The sequence below is a fragment of the Orbicella franksi genome, unplaced genomic scaffold, assembly GCF_964199315.1.
Source record: "Orbicella franksi unplaced genomic scaffold, jaOrbFran1.1 SCAFFOLD_180, whole genome shotgun sequence".
Taxonomy (NCBI): domain Eukaryota; kingdom Metazoa; phylum Cnidaria; class Anthozoa; order Scleractinia; family Merulinidae; genus Orbicella; species Orbicella franksi.
The window spans coordinates 18,903-42,547 of record NW_027670578.1 but is presented as its reverse complement, the minus strand read 5'-3'; the positions used below and the strand labels follow the sequence as shown (position 1 = coordinate 42,547).

The 23,645-nt window shown below is 38.5% G+C and overlaps 3 protein-coding genes and 1 long non-coding RNA gene across 6 annotated transcripts; 2 read left to right on the top strand and 2 right to left on the bottom strand.

Annotated features, from left to right (window-relative positions):
* Positions 1–2,565: 2,565 nt before the first annotated feature.
* On the bottom strand, positions 2,566–6,347 carry LOC145472941 (uncharacterized). Its single transcript, XM_081455000.1, has 4 exons — positions 6,297–6,347; positions 6,098–6,101; positions 3,848–4,995; positions 2,566–2,811 (listed from the first exon to the last, which is right to left on the bottom strand). Exons 1-4 carry the CDS (start codon positions 6,345–6,347, stop codon positions 2,566–2,568), a joined length of 1,449 nt encoding a protein of 482 aa, XP_081311126.1.
* Positions 6,348–6,571: 224 nt separating this feature from the next.
* On the top strand, positions 6,572–13,214 carry LOC145472943 (uncharacterized). Of its 3 annotated transcripts, none has more exons than XM_081455003.1 (5): positions 6,572–6,709; positions 8,469–8,564; positions 9,297–9,392; positions 10,399–10,551; positions 10,747–13,214. In XM_081455003.1, the coding sequence occupies exons 2-4, from the start codon at positions 8,490–8,492 to the stop codon at positions 10,408–10,410; spliced, it is 183 nt and encodes a 60-aa protein (XP_081311129.1). In that variant the 5' UTR covers positions 6,572–6,709; positions 8,469–8,489; the 3' UTR covers positions 10,411–10,551; positions 10,747–13,214. The 3 variants fall into 3 exon arrangements, with proteins under 3 accessions (XP_081311129.1, XP_081311128.1, XP_081311127.1); XM_081455002.1 differs by having other exon boundaries at positions 6,577–6,709; XM_081455001.1 differs by lacking the exons at positions 6,572–6,709; positions 8,469–8,564; positions 9,297–9,392 and having other exon boundaries at positions 10,166–10,551.
* Positions 13,214–19,592, top strand: LOC145472946 (uncharacterized; the record flags this gene model as incomplete). The annotated part of the gene is made up of 6 exons (XM_081455004.1): positions 13,214–13,354; positions 14,121–14,335; positions 14,738–15,041; positions 15,828–15,920; positions 18,073–18,206; positions 18,608–19,592. Coding segments are annotated over 6 exons (1,368 nt in total), but the record flags the coding sequence as incomplete, so codon positions are not given.
* A 1,403-nt stretch (positions 19,593–20,995) lies between these two features.
* Positions 20,996–23,060, bottom strand: LOC145472942 (uncharacterized). The gene is made up of 2 exons (XR_014044184.1): positions 22,818–23,060; positions 20,996–21,105 (listed from the first exon to the last, which is right to left on the bottom strand). It is a non-coding gene; the product is annotated as an uncharacterized LOC145472942 (long non-coding RNA).
* Positions 23,061–23,645: the final 585 nt, after the last annotated feature.

Below are 23,645 nucleotides of genomic sequence, written 5' to 3'. Positions count from 1 at the left end.
GGTACTGTGAGTTGTGGCTGTCTGTCTATTGCCTCACCCTTCAGAAGGTGTTCTGCTAGTCGCTTTAGCTGGGAATACGGCAGAGTCGTTAGATTTGCGTGTCCTCGGAACTTGCGCACTGCATTATATACGACGTTGAAAAAATCCGCCTTTGAAACATCGTATCCGGAAGAAACAATCTTTGTCCTAATCATGAGGATAATTTTAACATATTTTTTTGTATAACTATATTACCTCCGCTGTAAACATTTAATTTACATTATTTAAACCAGTTGCCTGACATTTTTAGGTTTTTAGTTATTTCTGGGAACTGGTAACCTTTAACTTTTCAAATCATCTTTTAAATATTTTTATACACTTCTAAATGGATAATAACATGTGTTGTTGCTTAATGTAAATTACCGTTACAGATAACGGAGAATGTGTTCAATATAAAACTTATGTGAAATATGTACAAAATGAGCATGGTTTCATTGGAAAGTCAAAGCGTTAACTGGCTTAAAGGACATTTGAAAAGAAATTTTCTGCCATGTGACAACCTATTTTCAGCAACTAGGGATAATACAAATATTTACTAAAGAGTAACCTGAAAAGCTAATTCAATGACATTTCTCTGGGTATGTCGTTTGGTATTTAAGATCTAAATAAAATACATTTCAGTGATATAGAATGTCAGATAGGAAAATAAAAGAAAGCTCAAAGCGTGTGACATCAATGGTCCCTGTTAGCTGAGAATGGGTGTATAAGGAAAATGATAAAATTAGAAAACGTATGAATTTAGAAGGATGCACTCGTCAATTCAATCGTAAATTGGACTATATATTTTTATATTGCAAAAAATCGTGGGTCAAAAATATACATATTTGTTATATCTAGACTCCAAAGCCTTCTGTTCACCATCTCGACCCTGGTGCCAAATACTATGAAGATCTCCAGGCAAGGATAATGTCACAGAACTTCACAGCTCCTTCATATATCAAACCTATACCAGGTTTCACGAGAGGGCAAGTTATTATTAAAGGGACACTGCACTTACCACTGAGGGTGGTAAAGGGGGTCGAGATCACGTTTAACGGAAAATAAATTGGTCGTTTCACATTCACTGGAAGCTGAACAATTATAGTTTTATTTTGCAGAGCAGTACCCGACAAATGATTAAAACCCACTAGGAAGTGAGAATGGCTAACAATAGCGAGGATGGAAACGGATTGCAATATGGATTTTTTAAAAAGCGTTAGGCTGTCAGGTTAAAAAAATTCAAGTTTGGCTGGAAAATCGTTCAAAGTGTGCAAAAAATGATGCTGCTGTGTCGATGTTCGTAACGAAATTGCTTTTAATCGTTTAGTTAGAGCTAATTAAGTTATTACATAAATGTAGGGACCATTTGGTGAATTTATAACAGCTTTTGGCAAATATATCGTGACAGTGTCCTTTAATACAGCTCTCTCCTCGTCCTTGCCAAATCTTCATAGGATCTCCAGGCAGACTCCTGCTCTTATGTTCACTGATAGAAACAATCAGTAATGAAAGCTATTTATTCAGCATACCTGTTTCGTCTCCTGGCATTTGCATTAACTTCCATCCTGTATCGTTCCCTCCTGCAAAGAGAGGGATGAACAAACTGCTCTCCGGAGAAACCGCCTTTTCTTTGTCGGATAGCCTCCTGAAATTCTTGCCACAAATCATTCGTGACAAAATAGTGATTTGTCGGAAAAGCATATCCTGTACGCAATGCCCTTTTGGCCATCTCAAGCCTTTGTAGTGTTGGAACAGGCTCATCTTCCTCTGGCAGCGTTTCCGCGTTATAGACACCACGAATGTCCAGCAATAGCCTGTTATAGATGTCCACACCATAACAGTCACCCAGGATTCTCGCCTGATCGCAATCTATGTCTCCTTTGAGTCCCTGGAGTTCTCCTGTAAAAATTGTCTTCCCTCGCGCCACAGAGGTTGTGGTACTTGACAGTCCCTTCTTCCGGGACCCCTTGGCGCCTCTGTGTGTCAAAGCCTAATAGCCTGCTTCGCATTTCAACAAAATCTGCTGGGACTCCTTCGATCTGATCGAACGAACTGGGGTAGACCCGTTGGACAAAATTGATTTCCTGAACACCGTTTACTTTTTCGTCATTAACAAACACGCCATGTAGCTGTGTAACTCTAAGGTCACATAATCCATCCCCATCCCCGGGAGGTGTGTTTGGAAATTCAAGGGAAATGCGCAGGTACGGTGCGTCACATCTGGACTGCTGTGCCCTGATTACGTTGTTAGGCAAGGGCTCGTTTCTCGCGACCTTTTCATCAAAAAGATCTCGCAAAGCAGGCAGCACAATCTTTGCTTCTGACCAACTTAATTGCACTTGGCCTAGTACGGGGTAACGGTAAACAATCCAGGCAATCCGTACGATATCCCTCCATGCTGTAATTTTTAACGATACCATTCCTTCGTCAATCAGCCACTTCGCAGTATTCAAGATATGCTCATCTCGAATTTTGCTTAAGCTCTCAAGCTGTCTAGCTAATTGTAGTTGCTGCAGAAAAGGATGGGAAATATCTCCCTTCAATTTCTCAGTCATAGATACTATGTTTTGTATCATTTCTTGTTGCGGAATTCCTTCCACGCATCTTAAAACGCTTTGCGCGTGCAAGAGATTCAAATTGTCTTCTGTAAGACCTGAACTCCAAGCTAGACACGTACCGCTCGAGATCTTCTTGAGTTTCACCACCGACAATTCTAGCTACTCGTTGTTTTAGTGAACCATGTGCCCTTTTTCTTCTTTTTGGCTGGCTTGGCGTCTCGCTTTCACTTTCCTCCTACAAGTAAGATACAATATTAGAATAACCATCAGGACTTTTGTGCGAATTGCAATTAAGAGAGATTCTATATCAACGCTACGAGTTTCTGGTCAACCTCTAGCCGGCATAAAGAGCTAACGCGCCAAGCGCGCAGCGTCAACAAACTAATCAGGGCGAGGTCTTAGGAAGTAAATAATTCCTGCATACATGGTGAAAATTTAGATTGAGTGTAGGAGGCGCGAACGTCTGAGGAAAGTTCCCTATTTCCTTCCAAACCACGGATCACTTGCGAAACAATATTAAGTCTAGAATCAACACCGACTTGCGCGTCATCGTGCACAGCGCAACTTGTACCTTTCTTAGTGCCCGCCGTGTCCTCGTATTCCTGGTGCGTAGGACAATGAGACAGAGATATTGTATGCATTGTTCTATTTAACAATTAGATTATGAGCTCCAGATTTCTATAAGGTGATAGTTGATGAGGCCGATGGCCGAACCAACTATCGAGAGCGCATAATCTAATTGTTTTAGTAGAACTCTTACTAAAATTTACTTCAAATAACGGTTTCCAATTATTTCTTGACGCATTATTAAACTTTGCGCCTGAAAAAGATCGCTCGGATTTAAGTGCCATTTAAAATCGAAGTTGCGCATCAGCTTTTTCAATAATTTCAACTTTTTTAAAAGTCAAGAAACCCTAAATGTCCTTCGTTTAGGCTTGTCAGAAATTCAATTATCCATTTGCATCAAAATTTTCCTCCAAAACTTTGGAAAAACGAAAAAAAGTCGCCATTTCCAAGACGATCTCCAGCCACTGCACACTAATGGCTGATAGTGTTCAATGGCTCAGTCAATCCGATTACAGCATTTGCATTAGTATACCAGTAGAACTCTACTGATCAAGAACATAGGGTCAAAAGCACTGTTAAACGTTTTTTTTTTAGCAATGCAGAACTTTCTTATATGGAGGTTTCACTGTGTAGCTTTCTATCTCAGTAACGATCTAGTGGCCCGAGAACCTCTCCTCTTTAAGTCTTAGTTTTTATTTGCTTACCTCGTCCTCTTCATCTTCTTGTTCTACTGGGTTGTCTCCTACTTTTGTAGCCGCAGGTGATTGTTCGGAGATAACTTCCTCGTCAGAAACTCCTGAATGCGGAAATTGGTCTTCCTGGGTTTCTTGAGGAGTCGCCATCTGGATTTCGTCCTCCTGGGTTTCTTGAGGACTCGCCATATGGATTTCGAGTGATTGTTCGCAGATAACTTCCTCGTCAGAAAATTGGTCTTCCTGGGTTTCGTGAGGACACGCTATCTGGGTTTCGAGCTTGCTACTGCTGGATGTAGCCTGCAACTCGCTTTCTGCCGTTGCTTTTCCCGTAGCTACAGAAGACTGTTGTGAGAATAACTTCACCCCAGAAACCTCTGTACTTTGGCTTTCTTGGCTTTCCCCGGTGCTGCTGGTTGCGAAAATGTCATTGGGCGCCATCCATGTTATCGCTGGCTGTACAGCGGCAGCATTCTTAAGGACAGGTAGAAGGAAAGTGCTTTCCAATTTGCCTTTCACCTGCTTTAAAACCCTACGTGTGCTTTCGTCACCAACATTACGTACTGCCATCAAGACCTCGCTTTCTACTTCGTAAACACCAATGATCTCAAACCCATGTGCCAGATACAGGCGTAGAGCAGGTACATTGGAGAATCCTCCTGCTAGAACAAGCCAGATGTAGGTACTAGCTCCGTGGGGATCATTCTTCGCTCTATTTCTAACCTCTTCTATGGCACAGGAAAGAAGAATGTCTCCTAAACACAAGGAACGCTTGTCAGCTCTTCTAACACAATAGCTGACCTCCCACATCAGTTTCCGGGTCGTGGCCCTCATGTCGCTGGCAACTGCATGCCCTGAAATAGATGTTAATTTGCTGGCTTCGTAACTCCGTTTTTTGAGCAAAATCAAGCCAGAGGGATCGCTGGACTCCTTCTCGAAGGCGACAATCATGATCTTGTCGTCACTTTTGCCTTCATTACAAAACTGCTGGACGGCGTTCTTGTAACTGCTGACGATCAGCCGGTTGTTCTTGGCTTCATCTGGGCTCAGGATGGATTGTAGTCTTTCTACTGAACACTTCGTCAGTACAGTAGCACCGTCATCGAAAGTCTGAAAAAAATATAGAATTGGATAAGCACATGTTGTAACTAAAGCTGTAACTGTTGAGAGAGTTTCTATTTGAACAGAATGACTCTAGATGCGTACAACTCCATAGCATCTGCTCTCCACCGTATTTTCGCGTAAAATGCAGACTCTGCCAAATGAAGGCCAGACCCCGGTTGTTCAAAACCCGAATAACATAACCCGAGGTTAGCGGGATAATTAATCGAGGAATAAAATTGTGTTTATTCACCGTTTAACTATCCTTCGATTAAACTCCATTAAGCTAGTAAAACCGGTCTGTAGCTGGAGTATTAGGGAAGGGAAGGGATAATTATGATGGTTATGATAATAGTGATAATAATAATAATAATAATAATAATAATAATATTAATAAACATTTTTAGGAGGGTGCTATCAAGCAAAAAACTGGCTATCCTCTAGTGCCCCAGGACCATGGTTTGGTCACGGCCCTAAGGACTCTAAGCAAACATTACGTGAAGACTAATAATAATAATAATAATATATAATAATAATAGACATTATTTAACGAGGGTTAAACGCTTAATAACCAAAGGCTAATAAACTTGTGGCCCTCAGAAAATAAAATTATGAATACAAATATGCAGTATAATAAAAGTTCAAATCCTAAACTTATGAGACGCGAGTATATTAATTACAATAAGATTAAAAACTTAAATTTAAAATGTCAAATCCTAAAATGGTCCAAATGTTGCTGCGCTGCGAAGATCGTTTCCTACAAAATTGATGCGAACTTGTTGTTGAATAAAGAGAAACAGAAAGCCCGATAGTTATATCTCAACTATACTTGTCTTCTATGAAGACTAACAAAAATGATTAAATTAAAATGAGATTTGTACGCTGGGCGAAGCTTACTGAATCAGGCATCACTGAATCACTGATCTTTCATTTTTACATTACAGCATGAAACGATTCTATTTCTGAGAGCACAAATGTTGAGACTTCTTCCTTCGCACTAGTCGTGTAAAAAACTAAAAAGTTGGCGTATCGCCGAAGAATGGTCCGTCCATATTTGGTAACTACTCAGAGCATTCCGTACCGGGCCCAGTACTTTAAGCAAAATGTCCGCCATTTTGACTTGTTTGTCCGCATTTTCATCCGATTAGCACGTTAATTCACCTCGCTAGTGGGTTAAATTTAACCTTTAGTTTAATCCTTGGATAGTGCTAATCCAGCTTGGAGAAACAAAATTTAAACACAGGATAAATTTATTCTTTTGATTAGGACAATTTAACCGTGAATTGAAGTAAACTTAATATAAGCAAAAAAGGAGTTCTCTACGGCTGGAAAAAGCCATTATTATTCAGTATAGTCTTACCTCGACCAAAAATGGACTGTGATCGAAACTGTTTACAAAATCTTTTGCCATTTTAGTAATCGCAAAAACAATTCAGGTCAGCTCTGAAATAACAAGTTTCCCTTTCACTTTCAGCGATTTGATCGTGATTATCCAAATAAGCCCTGGGGACGAGGTTGATCCAAATAGGGTGGTATCTTATCTTTCATATGACGTGGTCGAAAAAGACGTGCTCAATTCGCCCGACAATGGCGGCATGTCGAAAAAAGTCTGTAAAATGCTTTTGTTCTCTGAGTCCGATGTCAAGTGCGGCACGGAATCTGGTTAGTGCTAAATTTCCCTTTTTGCCATCAGAGAGAAATGGCTTGAGTCGCAGAGAAGTGGATCGTCGATAAGCAGACAAGTGAACGCATGCGATCTCGGGGACGAGAAAGGTATTCGATAGCGTTTTAATAATTGCTGTTTTAGTTGCGTTATGTTCATTCTTATCCGACTTTTCCCTGGTAATACCATCATCACATCAATACGAATTGACCGTAAAACAAACAAAGCTGTGAGGTCAACGCATGCAATTTGTTTTCGTATTTCCTTCGAAAGACAGTTTTATAGATTAGTCACAACACTTCAATGAAAATTATTGAGAAACATTAATCCCAAATGAAGCACAAGCGTGTTTCATTTGCTCATTAGTTATGCATGGGGCATGCGCATGTGTCTCCAAGGAATTTACGCTTTGGAAGACCTCGATTTCTACGGATTGTGCTGAGATAAAATCAAATTACAGACTAAATCTTCGTATTTATAGAGAGCGAATTTTAATCGTAGTAATATTGAAATTGTTGGGTGAGAAAATACAGAAAGATCTCTTACAGTGTATTGACGTTTCGAATAATTCATGATTTCACCATCCCATTATTTACCGAACAGTCAGTTCAATTTTGATCTTTGTTTGTTCTTAGATTTTTTTCTGTTTAGCTGAGTGATTGCATAGTTTAGGGCATCAAATCATGCTAGTAACCCGGTCAACTGAGATCTTTGGAATTACTTCCATCCACAGTTATTACCAGTTTTAATTCAGTATTTTTTCAAAGAGAAATAAATATTTTTCTAACAGTAAGGCAACTTTATCATTTGCCTTAAGCTGCAAAATTATCACTTTCATATATTACTGATTTGTAGTCGTTGAGCTTTTGAACTCTGAAGCCATCTGACTTGCTACTTGCAAAGCTCGAATCTTATATCAACCTCAGAGCTAATGTAACAGCAGTCCCACATATGATCAGCTCTAATTGTGCTGCTGGGCTGAGTGTTTTAAATTTATATTAATGAGACCTCTAACAGTTCAAATCTATCATCTTTCATTCTCCCGGCAGATGATTGATTGAAAATTGCCAAAGTTACACCACTACTAAATCCATGCCTCACAGTTCAACTTCCAGAATTTATAGAGTTGTAACTTGGTTAACCACTCCACATCCATGAAGATGCTTTTAATCTCACTGTATTTATTACATTATATTCCGAGTCAACGATTAACATTTATCATGATTTCATCCCAAGGACCATCGACTGATTGACCTGTGACTTCATTCTTCTAATACATCCTAAAAAACATACCTAAAAATATTCTTCAATGAGAGAAGTCATTGATGATTACTTCAAAATCCATTCTCTAGCTCATCCTGGGGCAGATCTTCATTGAAACTAGTTGTCAACATTGTCAAAATTAGTTGTCAACTTCAACACTAGAACAACTATTCCACACATTCATTATGTGGGACTGAGTAGAGCTGCTACTGTTCAAGGGGTTATATACTAGTCATTGTCCTCACTAAATTTATGACAGCATAAATTGTCTTATTGAAAATTTTGTTTTAAGGGTGTCCATTTTATAAGGATGCACACTATAAAAGCATTTAGTAATATTTGGTGTAATGGTATTCAAAATGTAATATTCTCCAGAAAAAGACATGAACTCGTTAATAATGTAAGGTAATACAAAATGTCCTTGCAATACAACAGAACAAAAATTGAAGGGCTCCTCCAAAAACACAACATGAACTTGTTAACAAAGTAAGGCAATAGAGAATATCCTTGCAATAAAACAAAAGGTTGATGAAATTGTTTACTAATTGAAGGGTCTTTTTTATCACGATGTGTAATTACTGTTTCTATGTCATTTATAATTTTTAGGCACTGCTGTTTTCAGTGTTCATGGGAACTTGCAACTGGCCATTATTATCTTGGGTGTTGTTATCTTGCTGGCTTTTAGCGGTTTCATCTGATGCGGTATGTTTTTTTTATACTGGTGATCGGTTTTCCTGTTTGAGAGAGGTGAAAATCAATGTTTTCAAGCTTCAAGCTTAACATTTATCATGATTTCACCCCAAGGACCATCGACTGATTGACCTGTGACTTCATTCTTCTAATACATCCTAAAAAACATACCTAAAAATATTCTTCAATGAGAGAAGTCATTGATGATTACTTCAAAATCCATTCTCTAGCTCATCCTGTGGCAGATCTTCATTGAAACTAGTTGTCAACATTGTCAAAATTAGTTGTCAACTTCAACACTAGAACAACTATTCCACACATTCATTATGTGGGACTGAGTAGAGTTGCTACTGTTCAAGGGTATATACTAGTCATTGTCCTCACTAAATTATGACAGCATAAATTGTCTTATTGAAAATTTTGTTTTAAGGGTGTCCATTTTACAAGGATGCACACTATAAAAGCATTTAGTAATACTTGGTGTAATGGTATTCAAAATGTAATATTCTCCAGAAAAAGACATGAACTCGTTAATAATGTAAGGTAATACAAAATGTCCTTGCAATACAACAGAACAAAAATTGAAGGGCTCCTCCAAAAACACAACATGAACTTGTTAACAAAGTAAGGCAATAGAGAATATCCTTGCAATAAAACAAAAGGTTGATGAAATTGTTTACTAATTGAAGGGTCTTTTTTATCACGATGTGTAATTACTGTTTCTATGTCATTTATAATTTTTAGGCACTGCTGTTTTCAGTGTTCATGGGAACTTGCAACTGGCCATTATTATCTTGGGTGTTGTTATCTTGCTGGCTTTTAGCGGTTTCATCTGATGCGGTATGTTTTTTTTATACTGGTGATCGGTTTTCCTGTTTGAGAGAGGTGAAAATCAATGTTTTCAAGCTTCAAGCTTTTCAAGTTTTTCAAACTTTTGGGGTGAGGAAATTGATTTAAACACCCTACTTTGGCCCAGCCAAGATTCCTCCCTAACCCTAACATTGAGGTATAAAGCTTTTTAATCTTCTCGTTTCACCCCCATTTCGATACCAAGGGTGGTTTTTCTCAGAAATTTATCCTTCCGAGGGTGGTCACAGTCAACTTTCACCCCCAAAAGCTCTTTCAGTATGTAAAATTCAGTGACAATTTCTACGGTGGGGTGTTTTTTTTGGCAGATTCATCCTTGCAGGGTGTGTAAATTTCAAATCGTACCCCTTGTTAGGTATTTTCATATCCAGGGTGGGTTTTCTCCACCTAATTTCACACCTTTTGGGGTGATTTCAAGTCAAACAACATTTCAGTGAGGTGTTTTGCTTTGAAAACTACATCCCTATCAAGGTTTGCGGTTGTGATTACGAACCCTACTGGGGTGTTTTAGACCGAAAGCCACATCTCTCTGGGGTGGCACGATTTGCAATATTAACCCTTGTGGGACGCAAAATCAACCCTGTTGGGGTTATTTTTTGTTATCCTGGACACTTGTGGGGTGATTTCAAGGAAAAAAAAACACCTTTCTGGGGTGTCTTGTTCAACAGATTCACCCCATTGAGGGTGATTTTTCTTAAAAAATCACCCTGCTTGTTTTTGAGTATTCCCTCCTTTTCCACTCTAATAACATATATATATACACATTATATACACACAAGTGGCATTGCCAAGGATCTCTATAAGAAAAGGTCATAAAAATGGAAAAAAAAAACAAAACAAGACAAAACCAATGCGAATGCACTACCCCTTGACCAGATAAACCAGTGTCCGGTTAAATGACCACTTTGACCATTTGAGTGTTGTTTTCTTTTCCTTAGTATGTTTTGGTTCTTTCTTTTTCTTTTTCTTTTTTTCGCAGAAAACCACGTGACGCTTAGATTGGCTAGTTGAAGTAGGATTCGATCCTTGACAAGATAAACCAGCGTCCGGTTAAATGACCAGGAATTTTCCTTTGCTGTACGGGTTCTGAAGTCGCTGGAGTCAAGTGCTTGAAGATGACTAGCTGTATAGGGTGAGAGAATCCTAACATTTATTTCCGTATTGGCATAATAGCCTTTAATGTTGGACAAAGGTCGCTCCGCTTAATTAGGAAACTGCTTGAACTAAAAAAATTCTCGAGTTCTGCTAGGGCATCCTGGTAACGTCATAGTTTATTGGTGGCTTGTATGTGAAGGTGAGTGTTTATTATTTTTTTTTATTTTTGCAGAATATTTAAAGGAAAACGGTTTATAACGCAGCCAGCTAGGGAAGTGAAACTTTTATGGAAAAGAATAACGCAGAGAAGAACTCCCAAGAGTTTTGACAACATTGTTAGATCGGATATTCCTAGTACTGTATTAAAAATCACAAAAGAAATGAGATTGTCTTTTTTAAGTTTGTTATTAGGTAGTTTAAGAAGACCAAATAGCACACTTTCGATAACCCACTTTTTCAGTCAAATCCTGACCAAAATCCCGTGTCGTGGGAGTTAAGATACCCCTTCAGCCTATAGTTAAGCGACTATAGTTAAGCAACGTTATTCGTGTCATTTATTTTTTTTTGAATCCATTAAGGTTATTTCAAGCGGCCATGTACTCTTTTTATATTAACTTATTTCTGTTCATTTAATTCTATTTGTGAGCTGAGTATAAATAAACTTGTTGTCGAATCCTTTCAAGTTTTGTTTAATACTACCGCACAAGCTTGAAGCTGGAAAACTAAATTGGGGTTCCTTTTCAGCCAGCACTGATGCCATATCATCAAAAGCGCGTTTCCGCGCGCATTTTATTTTTTTTTTTGCTTTATATCTCAACACTATCATTGTGTCTGGCACTGTGGCGCGTTTTCCGGGATAAAATGGAGAATTTGACGGGCTATTTTAGCCCGCCGATATAAACTGTCAGTTTAGCAATTGTACAGTTAATTGCATAACCTTTCTCGAATCTAACTTTCGTGTCTTCTACGAATTTAACTTTTATCGAACCTCGAATTTGACTTTCGTGTCTTTCAATAACAGCCATTCAACTTGTAAACGCTCGCATGATTGTTCAGACTGTTTTTGTCCCAGTCTTTATTTTCTCAATGCCCTCTCAAGTGTTAATCACAGTAAAAGAGGTTATGTTCCTGGGCAGAAATATGTCTGCTTGTGCGTCCCTAGCTCGCTTTAAAACAACCGTTTTTTATTAGTGTTTTGTCACCTCTATTGTAACTTCATAGTTAATAGTTACTGGAGCTTTCAGTAACATGCGGACACTTAAATTCAAAGCGCAATCGACAAATGCGTTTTTCGCTACCGTCAATGAAATGTTCGACGGCGCCTCCCAGTTTCCGATTACTGCCGAGCTCGCGGTAATCAAATCGCTGAGCACAGTTCAGACAACGAAACAGTGCTCGGCAGTGGTCGGAAGCTGGGAGGCGCCGCCGAACATTTGATTGGCGGTAGCGAAAAACGCATTTTTCGGTTGAGCTTTGAATGTAAGAGTCCGCATGTAATTGAAAGGTGCGGTAATAAGTTAGTGTTCCTGTATATTTAACCGCAATTTTGCATTAACCGCCGCTTCTGAAGATGTATGCAGAAGCATACGAAACGTCAAGTAAAAGATAACAAGTGATGTGTTTATATCTGATGTTTGTCACCGCTGTTTGTCTCATTTCTATATTTGGGAAACAATGCGTACACGCATGAGTGCAAACTTTATTTCAATTCCAATTTAAATAGTTGATAAACTAGTACATCCGAGAAAATCATGCAAAAATAACCTTCGTACAAGATCGAGCAGAGTAACTTACATCAAGCTGTGAAGTTATGAAGTTATGCAATAATGAATAAAAAGATCACAGGAAGTGAGGCTCTTTGCACGATCCGGTCACATGGTACGGAGTTAATTACGCAAGTTACACAGTGGGATTTCCAAAACAAAGGAACTCGCACCAGTCTAGGACGACTTTCCTTTGTTTTGAAAATCCCACTGTGTAACTTGCGTCCCAGCGGAATTAATTCTGTACCATGTGACCGGATCGTACAAAGAGCCTATTTTATACCTGTGAAAATTCTCGTAGTTCGTAAAGCATCGTTCTTGCACCATTCAATCATTTTTTCCACATCATCATTGAGTACGCCAACAGACCACACGCTCGGGTATTTTCTTCGTCGTAACCACCTTTTTCGCAATGGAAGAACAAATGCCTTGCTCCTCTAGTGCTCCAGATAACTCGGCAGTACATGTAATTGAAATCGAGGATGATTGCCCGCTATCACCCGTCCCGCTCGAGCAGGAAAAGTTGGTAGAACCACTCTTCGAAAATGAAGACGGCGTCGCTGAGGGTAAAATTCACGCGTTACCTACCCTGAATTCAGCGCAGAGAGAGGCCGACAATGAAGACGACGTCGTTGCGGGTGAATTTCATGCGGAATCTACCCTGCATTCAGCGCAGAGAGGGAACAAGCGCAAAACCCCGTATTCGGTTAAATTCGGTGAGCTACCCGAGGCAGTCAGAAAGTTTTTGGCTTCCGTAAAGAGATTCTTTACCCAGAAAGTCAACTTTGAAAGAGAGAAAGCACCGGTGACCCTTTCTACTTACGAGAAGGCTCAAGAGAGAATGCTTTGTAAGTATCTTTGTTTCTTTTTTTAATTTTGGCCTTAATTTCCACGTTTGCGCCTAAGTGATGATAACCGATATTTGGGTGACGCGATTTAACATATAACCTCTCCTTTTTTATCTTCTTCGCAGGCTTTCTGGGTTACGTTAGAACTACTTTAGGCCGTGATGAAGAGCTTCTACCACATTGCTTTTTGAGAGTTCCCTTGATCGAAGCTTACGTTGAATTTTTGAAGGTGAGAGAAATTCTTTACAGGCTTTCGTATTAAGTTTTGACACCTTAGTAGAAACGCCCAAGGGAACTCACGGCCGGGGACTGAAAACCACATCAGTTAGTTTCGTAAAAAAATGTGAGCCCGTAATACCTGTGTGTAAAGAAACTGCTGAAAATGACGAATATTGGAGGATTTTCGCTATGCACGTTAACATCACAGATAAATTACGCTATGATTGGGACCTATATCTTTTGCATCTGAGGTATTGTTTTAAAGTAACTTCTCGCCATAAATTAGTGGACTTTTAACCTTACGACGTGTACTAAGTTGTGTTGATTACTCACAATGTGTTATCAGCAATGCGATATCTTTTTACCGATCTGCCGTTGAAACTTGTTTTATGCTAACAATAACCTTAAATCTGTTTTGGACGTTGTCTTTATCGAATTAAAGAGAAATTATAAATAGCTAGCTGCTAATAAGTTGACTCTATACGTTAAGAAGTCAATAATAGTTGTTATTATTAGTAGTAGTATTATTCCATATTTTTTCTGAAAGAAAGAAATTCCCAACAAATTGGAAAATTTTAATATCACTGATTTACTGCTTGGTGGGTGAAATTTTTCCTTTCGAGCTTGAAAACTTTAACCCAGAGACTCTTGCCTCTGATGAATTTCTGCTACATGTTGATTCTTTTCTTTTCCTTTTCTTTCGTTTACATCTATTTATTTACTTATTGATTTTTGGCTGTTCCGAGCCTCAATTAACCTGTTCTGTTTCCTCACAGGAAGAACGAAATTGCAGCTCTGCGACGGTTTCAAATCACATCAGCTCACTTCTCTACCCAATCAAATTTGTGCACAGAGAGCATGCTCCTGATTTCAAAGGGGTCCCCATTATCCGTCAGCTGAGAGTTCAAGCTCGAATTCTCCAGAAAGAAGGTGACTTGGAAAGGCCGTCCACAATGGAAGATCTTTCTGCCCAAAATCGCTGGATCCCTTGGTAAGTCTTGGCATGGAAACTGTTTTTTGTTCACTCTGTGACAGGAGAGACTGCGATTAGTACCAGCAATATTATACCTGGAAAAATGACTTGGTTCTGATTGGCTAAAAAAGAGTGAAGCTCTCGCATAACTAGATGTAGACTACAGATTGTTAAGAATCAATTGTGTTAGTTAGCAATCACATGATTACGGATACTAGTTTGAGGCTAGCTTAGAGCTTCAGGAGGAATTGGCACTTGAAAGTAAACTGACTAACCATTGTTTGTTTGCGGTTAGCAAGATAGATCTCTCTTGGCTGCAGTACTTTTATCCTGAATTGTTCCCTTTCCCTTTGTCCTGGACAGCCAAACCTGTGTGAACCTCTTTCCTTTTTTTGTTTTTGGTTTTGTCTTTAAAAAAAGGGAGGAAGTGGTTTCTGCTGTTAGCACCCAGCGAGAAAAGTTTGAATTGACTGGTCCAATGAAGTTCAAAGCCAAGGAATTTTGCGATCTCATTATGCTATCCCTGTATGTGTTCATTCCCCCGTCACGGGGGCTGGAAATCAGGACCCTGGAAGTGCTGTCAGGGGAAGAGGCCAGGAACTTCGACCCAAAGACCTCAGCTGGGAAGAATTACCTGCTTGTCAAGGATAGTGGGGCTATTATCCTCCACTTTAACAATTACAAGACCAGAAAGTTTTCTGGACGAGATGAGCTGTCTCTACAGGTTAGACAATTTCCTCTCTGGTTCCAGTAAATTAAGTAAATAAATAAATAAGTTTGTTTACCGAGGGTGACACATTACAGTTGACGATTGGTAAACTTCTGGCCCTCCCCTTAAATAGATAGAGCTAATTTACAAAATAATATTGAAAAGGGCAAAGACAGTAAATGTAATATTAAAAGGATAAAACATTTATGAAATGGGAAAGCTATCCAAGCCAGCATAACCTTCCTTACAAGAATTCTGTTTGCAGGCATTAATACTGGTGCCAGATCTTATAGTAATAGGTAGAGAGTTCCAAAGTTTTGCAGCTGTAACAAGAAGAGTTTTTCCACCTTCTGTGTCACGTTTATTTCTAGAACAGCGTATAGTTATATCACCATAGTGTGAGATTCTGGTCGACATGTTGCTGATACGCACTAATTTATCTCCAAAGTACTCTGGGCATTGCCCATTTAAGCATTTGTGGCATAAGCATAATTTATTTACAATACATTGATCTCATCATAAAAGGGTAGCCAGTTTTGTGATCCTGCACCACTAATGGTGATCTGAGATGATTTACCTAAAATTTCTACTGATTGACATGGATGTAAAACTCCATCCATAAACATTTGTTTATATCTGTTGATGTTGATTCCATTTTCAAGCTGGTTAGTTTGGCCATTTATTCCAATCTTTAATTGTTAGAAATTTGTACAAAGGCTGTTCTGCACCCAAAAGTATTGACTTATCATTTAGTTTGATGATTGACCAGACATTGAGGTCAATGCCACTGATCTTTTTCAGCCCGAAGACGAGCTCTGTCGACTTTTGTTGTCGTACATAAAGGATTATCGGCCGCATTTGGTTACAGAGTCAAGCCAAAGCTACCTACTGCTGGTAAGGTTTAACCTGTTTTGACCAAGTTACCAAATGATATCCTCACATCTTGTGTAAGTTAGATTTCAACCTCTGGACTTTTGGGGTGAGGAAATTGATCCCAGCCAAGGATCCTCCCTAACCCTAACCCTAACGTTGAGGCATAAAGCTGTTTAATCTTCTCGTTTCACCCCCATTTCGATACCAAGAGTGGTTTTTCTTAGAAATTTCATCCTTCAAGGGTTGGTCACAGTCAGCTTTCACCCCCAAAAGCTCTTTCAGTATGTAAAATTCAGTGACAATTTCTACGGTGGGGTGTTTTTTTTGGCAGATTCATCCTTGCAGGGTGTGTAAATTTCAAATCTTACCCCTAGTTAGGAAATTTTCATATCCAGGGTGGGTTTTCTGCACCTAATTTCACACCTTTTTGGGGTGATTTCAAGTCAAACAACATTTCAGTGAGGCAAGCCTGCAAATAACAGTCGGTCATTGGACAATCGTCTGGTAAATTTGAGGTTTTGACAGGTAAAAGCTTAGCCTGGTTGGACACTCTGACCGGGCATTTCCGCTAAAATGAAAAATATTTTAACTGGAAGTTTGTGGCTGAATATGGGACAACTTATTTTGTTATACTGCCACACAATGCTACGGAAAAAAGCATTGTTATCGGTTTTGTTTTATTCTAATTCTGAGAATTTTATCACGCGCAGTGCGCCGTCTCAAATGTTATGTCGAATTGTAAACATATCACAACAGTACCACTATTCCTGCGTGTTAATTTACGCATTTTGCGGTGGCGTTGTGAAAGATCGTGAAGCCCCATTTAGTCTGAATTATGTTCGTCTGAAAAACTACTTAGAACTGAGGTCTTATGTAATTACTCGTTGTTTGTTGCCACCAAGTGTTGTGGAATTAATTTTCAGTTGTAATACATTGACCTGATTAAAGATATTATGGAAATTGAATACACAGCCCAAATACTCACGTTTCGTTTATCTGAATGCAATCGCTTTCAAAAACTTTAAAACCTCTAAAATGTAGCCAAATGTTTTTCTAGTCCGTATGATCAAAACTCAGTTTAATTTTTAACCTTTTATAGTTTTTTTTACGTCTGGCAGTGTGGTTGAAATATAGTTTCCGTACCACAGACATGTTTTTGTGAAAAGCGTGAATGTACAAATTGGTCACGCTTTATAGTCACGACCGCCTCCAATTCCACATTTTAAATAATTACGCCAATTTTTTATTCAATTGACCCCGAAAGCTTTCAGAGGAAACTTGCTTTCAGAAAAAGTCGAAGAATTCGTTTCGGCCAATTTTCAAGTCTCTGAATGTTATTGTGAGGTTTTATACTGACAAGGTGTCCGTGTGGGAGGTTGTTTCATCCCTTTTCCTGTTCAGTCCCTAGACATTGTGGGAAACTTGTTACATTGGAAACGCTTGTGTGACTAGGGGTATAAGCGTTTGTAAATTTGTCAATTTTCAACAGGTAAATTAATACCAGACATAATGTAAAGGTCCCCTTGCTGGTGCTAGTAGCAATTTTACACTCAGTTGACTTTTAAGCTATTTGAATTTGCAACCAATGTTTTGGCGAAGAGTCTACACTGAAATACCAAAATGTCTCAAATGTCTCTTTTTAATTTATAATGACAAACAATTTTTTTTGTCCGACCAGACTGGCTTTTTGTCAGGTCAAAACTTGTCTTTGTCGTGACAAATGACCTGCCTATAAACAAAAATTATTTGTAGGCTTGGTGAGGTATTTTGTTTTGAAAACTACATTCCTGTCAAGGTTCACGGTTATTATTACGAACCCTAGTGGGGTGTTTTAGACCGAAAGCCACATCTCTCTGGGGTGGCACGATTTGCAATATTAACCCTTGTGTGATGCAAAATCAACCCCGTTGGGGTTATTTTTTGTTATCCTGGACACTTGTAGGGTGATTTCAGGGGAAAAAGAAAACCTTTCTGGGGTGTCTTGTTCAACAGATTCACTCTGCTTGTTTTTTTGAGTATTCACTCCTTTCTCCACTCTAATAACCTATATATATACACATTATATACACACAAGTGGTATTGGCAAGGATCTCTATAAGAAGAGGTCATAAAAATGGAAAAAAACAAAACAAGACAAAACCAATGCAAATGCACTGCCCCTTTTTGTCTCCAGAACAAGAATGGTGGTCACTTCACTGCTGCCTCCTTCTCCGCTCACTTGAAGAGTGTGCTATATGGCCTTACGGGAAAGCTGGCCTCTATAAACATCCTTCGATCTTCGTTCATCACATGGGCATACGACAAATCGTGAGTGGACGCATAGTTATTCTTAGTAATTCAGAGTGCACATTTAATCTTAAAAATAGTGAAGTTGAGTCAAGAGGTCAATCTTTCTTTGACTCGCATGAAACATTCTTAGCTTAAAATCAAAGGATTCAAATAATTTATTTCTATTTTCTCTTGGGACCATTCTCAGTCCCAGGTGAAACTGGAAACAGTTCTTATGCAAAATTTTAGAGGGCAAACAAATAGTATTATGGTATTTTTGAAAGTGGCCTATTATAAAATATATATTTTTAACAAGAAGTATTGTGGTATTTTTGAAAGTGGCCTATTATGAAATGTACATTTTTTCTTTTCGCTCACTGGCTGGCATTTTTAAGTCTTTGGTCAATCATAACTCAGACATTGTTCTATGATTTTAACAGGGACTGTACCGACTCTCTCAAGGTTTCCTTGGCATCTGCGCTCAGGCATTCACGTAAACAAGCACAAACTACGTATGATCGGCGCACAGCAAATCAGAAGAAACGGCTGGCAGTTGACTTGGCCAGAGATTACGCAGAGGGCCGTCTCGACGAAGAGGAAGATGCGACTGCTGAGCAACCAGAAGAGGGTTGTGTGGATGTAAACAGGGGCGATTTCGTGGCTGTTGTCACAGAGGAGAGCACCTATCAGAATCCAAAGGTTTTTATTGGCCAGGTCCAGTCCATAAGAGAAAGAGAGGCAACGCTGTTGTATTACAAACACATAGGCACCAACTTGTATAAGCTTGAACTCTCAGGTGAAGAGTGGAAAGAAGGCATCGACAGCCTTGTTCCTGTACAATTGCAAGCCACCAAAAAGCGAGCCGGCGTCTACAAACTCATGACTTCCACTCGTACCATCCACAAGGCAGTCAAAGACTAACTCTCTCCGTGCAGTCTTACAGTCAAGCTCCGAGCAGTGAAAAACCATCTGATTTCCCAAAAGCAGTTTCACTTCCCAAAGACCAGAATCAATTCGCAAAAGTTCACATCCCAATTTTTTTCCTCAAAATCTTGTGACCCGCATGAGAGCTTGACTGAAAGTTGCATGTTTTCAAACAAGAGGGCCTAACAGAATAAGAATAATTTAGTTGAAGATAAATGTTATCGTCATTACCGAGACAGGGTACCGATAATTTCTCAGTCGTTCCATGAATTCGTTGTCCCAGTTTCCCAAATGCAAGTGAATGAGAGGTTGATTTAATATGTAGCTTTAGTGACTTGGAATGACATCACCTCAATCATTTGAGCCAGTAATTGCTTTATTGAGCCAGTTAAATTGACTCCACATGTACAAATGCAAATGACAATGATATTATTATTCTTAATTGGAACAAGGGCGATTTTTGCATGAAGTGAAATTCAAAATTCTATGCATATCTACAAATTCTGTAGATTTTTGGCCCGTCAATGGAAGTGAGGCTGATGTCCATTCCTCCCTTTGATGCAAATGGCAAGTATTAATACTGGTAGTGTAGCAGCTCTCATAACTTGCTTTTCTTTGGTATTGTAAGCAGCTTCTATTGTTTTGAAGTCTAAGTCATTGCTTCAATTGTTTGGTCTTTTGTTTTTGGCTAGGGTAGCAACCCAATCATATTATACGCTACGAGAGATGCCACATTACCCATTAAAACTGCCAGACCAGCCCTCTATATAGGGCACACATGAAATTTCCAGTTTTGAACTGGGCTAATGAGACCTCCTCGGCTCACAAATTTTTGTTTCAAGATCGATTGTTTATCCACTCGTGCACTCTTTTCAGTGATTAGGAAGCCTGTGAAAGATATTAAGTAAACAGTGGTTGAGCCCATAAGGTCTTTGCTGTCATTTACTCTTTTTAAAACTTGCTTTTTGTATTCACAGTTTCAAAACTTTCCGACGCACAGAGCAGTGCTGCAATCAAATGACTTAATTCTCAACAAAAAAGGCCAATAAATACTCAGATACTTGCTGATTGATAAACAATTTTACTCTATAAAAATTATTGTCCAGCCAAGAAACATGAGAGAGCTCATGCAGGCCTCAAAACTTAATGGGAGACTTAATGGATTTCTGGCTTTATTAGACATAATATTGGTACTGTCAAACAAATGACATGAAATTAATATCACCAGAGTTGCAATTATTAGGAGAAAGGCAGGAGATAGGAAACTTAATACCTGTGCCCTATAACTATGGTAACAGGAGTTACTGAGCAAGACAATAATCTTCAACTTAATATTACGAGAAATGATAATTTCAATAATTAGCTTTCTAGTTGTTGTTTTCGGAAGGTTAATTCTGAATGAAGAGTGCTTTTTGTGTTCTGCACAGACACTAGCAGTTGAATAATGTTGTTTACACATTAAAGATTATTGACAGGAAATTTAAATTGATTGTTTCAGTTGCCTTTTGTTGTTATTTATCTAAATGGAAAATAGGCTGTTGTGTTTTCCAAAGCCAAACATCTACGCAATAGATAGATAGATTCACGAGTGTCTAATGAAGGCTAACAAATATTAGTGGCTTGGTTCCTTCCTGAAAAAGTGTCTCTCTCCTGGCAGACCATAAAAAGTTATTATTATTATTATTATTGTAATATAAGTGAATGAAGAAAGACAGATGAACACATTGGGTGGCTAGACTTCTTTATTGGTTATTTTGAATCTAAGCAAGGATGATGATGATAACAATCTGTCTTTATTCATGTACTTATATACTTTAATGATAATGTAACTAATAGTCAATATGTATTAGAGATAAGGGGAAAGAAATCAACAAAAGACAAACCAATGTGAAGAACAGGAAAACTAATCAAAAAACTTTTTTTATTCTCCGGATTTGGGTCTAGGCACACATTCATTCATTGGTGCATTTGAGTCCCAGTAGAAGGCATGGGTCCTCTCTGCCAAAGACAGCTACTGCAAGTGGAAGGAAATGAAATGGAATTAAATTTCATTCAATGAAGCCTCATACTCCCCGAGCTGGGGGTACTCTGGATTTCAATTGACAGGGACGATCAAATGATGAACCACCCAAAATCCTAGGGCCTCAAACAAAACCCCCAAAATCCCATGAACCAAAATTTTGACCCCCCAAAAATCCCTTGCCAAATTTTCAAGCCATAGAAATTTCCAGAAAGCATCAAATGATATCCAAGAACACGTTCTGTTACAACAGAACATTAGGAACAACCCTACAAAATGTTCCTATCTCAAAAATTCCTGAAATGGAAAATTTCAAACCACCAAGAATTTGGACGTAATTGACCAGCAAAAAGAAATAATGATCATAACAATTACAATTTCCTCAAATGTGATTGGTGCATAAACTGCTGTATTTTGCTCTAATTAATCTGCAAAGCTGTAATCGGACAGTGTAATCGGACAGTTGGCTGTAATCGGACACCTGTAATCGGAGAGTTACATGAGCCAATCATGTTAAGTCCTCTCCACTAAATCCACCAACCACAACATTGATTGCAATTACTATGGTAACCAATTCAAGAGACTGACTTTGTAAAATTGTGGAGGTTTAGTCTCTGGTGACTGTTTTGAAAGAAACTTAACAGCCACTTTGCAAGCTATTCTCCATATTTTTAATTATGATATTTAAAATGACTATTAAATGCTCTTTTTTCAAATGAATTTTTGCTTTTGTGGGAAATTGTAATTGTTATGATTAATTGGTAACGGGACATCGTGTTGTCCAATTCAGTCTGTAATCACACTCGTGAATAACAAATCGGACACCCTCTTCGCGGTCGTCCGATTTTGTTAATCACTTGTGTGATTACAGACCAAATTGGACTCCACCCAGTCCTATTACCATTATTAATAATAATAATAATAATAATTATAATAATAATAATAGTAATAATAACAATAATAATAATAACAAAAGACATAAAAATAGCCCTTTAAAAACTCTTTCTACAAGCTAAAATAACATTTTTTATAAAGATACGTCTGGTGTATAGGTTTAAATAGACTTGAATTATGGCATGAACGTATATCACTGGGTAGCTTGTTCCCAAAGTTCTGGAGCTGATACAGGAAATGCTCTGGATCCATAGATCCTGATAGAATATCATTAGTTTGGTAACTGACATTTTGATATTTAATTGATATTTTGGTGATAGTAAAATGATAATGTCGAGAAATTATTTGAATCACAATGTGCCTCTCACATATCAAAATATCATTACCACGTGGGACTATTACATCAAATTATTCGCTATGAAATCGTCCCGAAAATAACAAAACAGACACTGAATATAATAATATCAAAATCGGTTGGTTTCGCTGCTGTTTGCTTGTGGTCAGCTTTTATTTGTTGTCAGTAAGGGACAGCATTGTATTGTAGCATGATTTATCACTTTATCACAGGCAAAAGAAGACATTCTGGATTATTCATTCTAATAATAATGTCATGACTTTACACTAGATCGATGGGCAAAGAGGAGATTTTTACTTGATTGAATATTACGATGATATCATGATGACATTTGCTTCCATACGGTCTATCGAAAAATTCGCGCTGGCTATCTCTCCGCCGAAACAAGAAGCATGCACAAGCTCCAGCACTTTTCATGTAATTAAGCAAACTAAAAACACAACACGACATTACTTACCATCCTCACGAGAAACAAGTTTGTTTAGAATTTCAAATTTACCACTTCGCTCTCAAAATGGCTCACAATACAAAGAGAACACTCCGTCACGCCTGGAACCTAGTTTCCACTCCTTCCTCTGACATGACAATAATCCCAGGAAATCAATATGGAATCAAACGCCAGAAATGACCAGGAATTGTTCTTTGCTGTACGGGTTCTGGAGTCGCTGGAGTCAAGTGCTTGCAGACGGCTAACTGCATGCGTGGGGGTGAGAGAATCCTAACATTTATTTCATATCTGATTCTAAAATCTATCAGTTTTGCTAAGACTTGCAACAAATCTTTGGACTCGCAATATTTTCAATGTTTTGAATATTTGAATAGTTCTCTCTATTTCAGCCAGTATCATTTGATATTTCATATTTAAGTGTATATTATTTAATCACGTCAGAGATTAAAGAGTGACACTTCATATCGGCACTTAATGGCTTGCCAGTTAACCCGTATCAAGCTGCTTTACCAACTAAATTATGTAGTATCTGTGTAGGTAACATACTTACCGAGTGTTGTGTTCATCTCATGGGAATAAGTTGACTACTGGTTACGGGCAGCTGGGGTGTATTCCAGCACGCACGAACCGGACAACTTACATACATGTCTTCTCCAGTCTGACTCTAGGTTTTGGCAGGGGGGGGGGGAGGGGGGAAGGGAGGGGTTGAGTGAGTGCTGTTTTCATTTCCTTAGTATGTTTCGGTTGGTTCTTTCTTTGTTTTTTTGGTTTTTTTTTTCGCAGAAAACCACGTGACACTTAGATTGGCTAGTTGAAGTAGCATTCGATCCTTGACGA

Bases quoted from the DNA above. Each gene is read 5' to 3' on its own strand.
- LOC145472941 (XM_081455000.1), bottom strand. From the start codon at position 6,347: ATGGCAAAAGATTTTGTAAACAGTTTCGATCACAGTCCATTTTTGGTC. The intron at 2,812-3,847 runs GTAAGCAAATAA...TCTTACTTGTAG, and splicing joins AAGAAGATGAAGAGGACGAG to GAGGAAAGTGAAAGCGAGAC.
- LOC145472943 (XM_081455002.1), top strand. From the start codon at position 12,690: ATGGAAGAACAAATGCCTTGCTCCTCTAGTGCTCCAGATAACTCGGCA.